The sequence below is a fragment of the Populus euphratica genome, unplaced genomic scaffold, assembly GCF_000495115.2.
Source record: "Populus euphratica unplaced genomic scaffold, PopEup_1.0 scaffold44.1, whole genome shotgun sequence".
Classification (NCBI taxonomy): domain Eukaryota; kingdom Viridiplantae; phylum Streptophyta; class Magnoliopsida; order Malpighiales; family Salicaceae; genus Populus; species Populus euphratica.
This window is the reverse complement of record NW_011499865.1, coordinates 120,257-124,722: the sequence shown is the minus strand read 5'-3', so window position 1 is coordinate 124,722 and position 4,466 is coordinate 120,257. Positions and strand designations below refer to the sequence as shown.

Below are 4,466 nucleotides of genomic sequence, written 5' to 3'. Positions count from 1 at the left end.
TTAAAATAAAATAATAACATTTTATATTTGATAGGGCAACTAAAAGAGTAAAAATGACTTGTCTAATTCAATATCCAAGTCAGATTGAATACTGAGACAGTTAGATTGTTGAAATTATCAAACTTCATTTAGTGAATAATCCCTATTAATTGGGACACGGAGGTTCAATCTAACTATTTTCCTTAAGGTTTAATCTGACTAGTTTCCTTAATTATTTACCACATAAAACGTGGTTTGTTTTGTTTCTATCTCATCTCTATATAAGGCTTATATAAGCCAACAATATGCTTTGACTTCTATAAAAAAAGTTAATTAGATAATTGTTGTGAGTTGCTTTGTGCTTAGAATTGTTTTAAAGTATAATTGTTTTTAAAAATATTTTTATTTAAAAATATATTTAAATAATAATTTTTTTATTTTTTAAAAATTATTTTTAATATTAACGTGTTAAAATAATTTAAAAATATTAAAAATATATTAATTTAAAATAATAAAAAATTAAAATATTTTAAAATACACTTGTAACTTTTTAAATTAATTTATTTTAAATAAAGATATAAAGTGGAGGGATCAAAATGAATTCTTAGCGCATCATACTAATAAGAAAAGGTTCTGGAACCCTCGACGGAGCTCATTTTCTCTCTCTTTCTGGTTTTCACATCTCGACTTCTAAAAAAAAAATCCCTCGAACGAGAGAGGACTCCTCAACTCGCACTCACCGAGGCAACTCAGTTGAAGAGAGCAAAAGCAACCCAAAAATGGCAATAATTTCTGATTACGAAGACGACCGAAACGACAAAAAATCATCACCGTCGTCATCCTGTACTTCTCCCAAGACGCCGATGTTTTCGGCAGCATTTAATCCACAAAACCCCATAAGGATTGTGGAGACGGTTCTTGATTTCTTGGGGAAAGAGAGTAATTTTCTTGAGAAGGACACGGCGGAGAAGGAGATCTTTGCTGTGGTTAAGAGGGCAGTGGAGGAGAAGAAGAGGAAGAAGGCGGAGGAAGAAGCGAAGGTGAAGGAGGAGAACAAGAGGTTGAATAAGGAGGAGGTGAAGGAAAACGAGGAGAAAGTGGAGGAGGGAGAGAATAAAGAGCAGAGTGCAAATAGAGGTAAAATAAAAATGGGTTTTGTTCGTTTCTTGTTTTTGTTTTGGTTTTTTTTATTGGTTTATCTGTTAAAGATTGTAAATTTTTTTATGTCTTGCTTTCTTTGAAGTAGTAATAGATTGAAATGTAGGAGCTTTGGAATTGTTTTGGGCCGGGGGGGGGTTAAAGTCTGAGCTTTTTGGCATTTTTCTAATGAGGTTTAAGATTTTGAAGGAGAAGGGTTGTTCCTGTTGTGAATCTAGTGAGTTTTGGTATTTTCCTATGTTTGGATAGGAAGCCCATGATTGAATTGAAGGGAAAAAAGACTAGGGTTTTGAACCATTTGTTTTGGATAAGTTTTGTAATTCAAGTTCTTTAAAGTAGTTGATTGTTCAGTTCTGTTCTTTGTGAATTTGCTTGTTGGTGATGGTTGTGAAATTGCTTAATTGTCCGTTACTAATTTCAATTGTGATTTTTTTGTTTGTAATTAAATGATATTTTTCTGAACATGGAAGGGTTAAATATTGACATTTTGTTTTTGAAATTTGTTAAATCTTGAATAAAGTTTTAAATTTTATGTGATGAGAACTACATGGGATGATGAAAGTGTCCGTTTAGAAGGAAGGTGTTGTAGTTGATGAAAATGGTGGATAGGTATTGTAATAGGAGTTTGTTGATAAATTAACTTAACTGCAACCTTTTTCCTTGCAATCCAGATGTATGTTTTATCTAAGACTTCATGCAAGTCTATGCATGGTGGGTGGGTAGGCTCTAGCTTTGAGTTTGTAGTTCTATATAGCTTTGGAATGAATGAAAGGATTTGCATTTTTCAATTACATGCTTAAGCGAGCATGTGCACCCAATTGGCTGATGAACCATTTAAGTGAATTGCTTCAAATATCCAGGACTTCCATGTTAAATGCAGATGAGCATGTTGGACATTTATATTATTGACATCTATGAAGTTTGAAGGAAAGGTGCCCATTGCTTTCTTTACCTACTTCTTTCTTGCTGCTTCTTGTTTATAATGGGCAGTTCCAAATAAGGGAAATGGTCTTGATCTGGAGAAATATTCATGGACACAGACTTTGCAAGAGGTTAATATACAAGTTCCAGTCCCTTCTGGAACTAAATCAAGATTTGTTGTATGTGACATAAAGAAAAACCATCTAAAAGTTGGACTCAAGGGTCTGCCCCCAATAATTGAGGTAAGTTTGCATGCTCACATGTCTGTTCTTTTATTAATTGTCCCCAGGTGAACTATCTTCGGTACGTTCAGGTAGTTTTCTGTCATAACACTCTGTATTCAAATACTTGCAGGGAGAGCCTTATAAGCCTGTCAAGGTTGATGATTGTTACTGGAGCATAGGTATGCTAACTACACCATTTACTGAATTTACTATTGGAATAATCTTTAATGGCTAAAGACAATATTTGAAAATTCTTTGCAAAAACTGAAGTATAAAGAATTGAGCATTTTTCTTTTGATGCATTTTTTTCAATTTTGTTTACCCCATCAAGAACCGTCAGATAAATGTGAGTAACTCATCATATATACCATTTACTGTCGCCAGAGGACCAGAATACCATCTCAATCCTTTTGACAAAGCATGACCAAATGGATTGGTGGAAATCTTTGGTGAAAGGAGATCCAGAAATTGATACTCAGAAAGTTGAACCTGAAAACAGCAAGCTATCTGATCTGGATGCTGAAACGCGGCAAACTGTTGAAAAGATGATGGTAAATTTCTGTGCCTCTTCCATTCTTGATGGTGCTTTCATCCTTAGTTCTTCCATCTTGATTAATGGAGTTTAGGTTCTTATAGTTGCTTAATTGACATGGCATCTGGTTGTGTTTGTCCATCCTCTTGGTTGGTAGTTGTGAAAATTTGACGACGTTAGTTTTTGTGCTTTCTGATGTTTCAATTTCCTCTTTCTTATATGTAGTTTGATCAGAGACAGAAGAAGATGGGCCTTCCAACCAGTGATGAGATGCAGAAACAGGAGATTCTGAAGAAGTTTATGGCTGAGGTGAAACCACAACTCTCTTGAACTGCCCTTCATTGCACCCGTAGTTTTCACTCGACCTCATGCATCACTTCATTGGCTAAGCTGTCATTTGTTTTTGATTCTTTGCAGCATCCGGAGATGGATTTCTCAAAGGCGAAGATAGCATAAAATGCGAGTTTACGTGTATGCTGTTTTGAAATTGGGCCAAGGTGTCTACTTTGATCTAGTGTATTTCTTCTTGGTGGGCTTGAATGGTTGAAACATGTTAATAACTTTAACAGATCTCTTTTGGTGGGCTTGAAATGGCTGATCGATACATCTTGTCATCTACATAACAAGTGTGCGAGTGTTTTTTGGTCGAGGCCTAAAAAATCCAGATTGGCAAGCTTTTTGGAGATAGATATAGTAAAATTCTCCCTAGTGCCCTTTTATTTCCTCGACGAAGCTTCCTTCTGTTTTCGCTCTATTTGTGTAAATTCTCAGCGCAAGCAACTTCAGTGGAAAAATGTTCCCCCTCCAAGTGCCCGGTAGATAAGTGCCTCTGCACAATCATTGATTAATGGGGCACTCTTCCTCTTCTTTCTTGTATGACAGGTTTGGAATTCGGACTTTAGAGTCTTGCACTGGATCTCGTGAACCCATCCTTCAGTGAGTGATGTAGCTGCAATGTACTGGGGTCGATGTGCCCTAGCAACTATATATATATATATATAGACACACACCGAAAGAATACACAAAAGAATGAATCTGAAATGAGAACACGATCAACCCTTTCAAAGTTGAGTTCGGTGAGTTTAGTTACTACAAATAACGCGTCCTGTGTTGTGTAGTGCGTTAATTATTCTAAAAATATATATATAAAAAAAACTAAAATTTAAAAATATTAATTTTCTTTTTGAAGTTATATTTAAAAATATTAGGTTTGTTGCAATGTTTAATTTAAAAATAATATTTATAATATTAATAATAATATTAATTTTATATGATTTAAGGTTAAGGGAGTTTGGTTGTAATATTAGATCTGGACCCTTGAATATGAGTTTGGTTATAAGGTTTTGTGGTAAAAGTAAGATAATTAGAAAAAATTTAATATTTTAGAAATTTAAAAAAAAAATTAATTGAAAAATAATAAATCAAAGTATCATTTTAATGAATAATGCTATGCAAGGAGGGGAATAATAAAAAAATTGTTTGAGATTATAATAATCTAATAAACAGTAAAGGCAACAAATCAATATCAAAAAATAAAATTAAAAGAAAAAAACTATTTAAGAAAAATAAAAAAAATGATTTAACTGGTTGAACATATTAAATTAAGCTAACTCGATAAACTTGGTATTAATGTCACAAGAGATAACTAAATA

The 4,466-nt window shown here is 33.5% G+C and overlaps 1 protein-coding gene across 1 annotated transcript; it reads left to right on the top strand.

The window, feature by feature from the left end:
- Positions 1–602: 602 nt before the first annotated feature.
- LOC105125865 (protein BOBBER 1-like) lies at positions 603–3,445 on the top strand. The gene is made up of 6 exons (XM_011026513.1): positions 603–1,116; positions 2,128–2,300; positions 2,413–2,461; positions 2,667–2,833; positions 3,040–3,123; positions 3,232–3,445. Exons 1-6 carry the CDS (start codon positions 759–761, stop codon positions 3,268–3,270), a joined length of 870 nt encoding a protein of 289 aa, XP_011024815.1. The 5' UTR covers positions 603–758; the 3' UTR covers positions 3,271–3,445.
- Positions 3,446–4,466: the final 1,021 nt, after the last annotated feature.

Coding starts and splice junctions, on each gene's coding strand:
- LOC105125865 (XM_011026513.1), top strand. CDS start 759: ATGGCAATAATTTCTGATTACGAAGACGACCGAAACGACAAAAAATCA. Junction 1,117..2,127: donor AGAGCAGAGTGCAAATAGAG/GTAAAATAAAAA, acceptor TATAATGGGCAG/TTCCAAATAAGGGAAATGGT. Junction 2,462..2,666: donor TGATTGTTACTGGAGCATAG/GTATGCTAACTA, acceptor TACTGTCGCCAG/AGGACCAGAATACCATCTCA.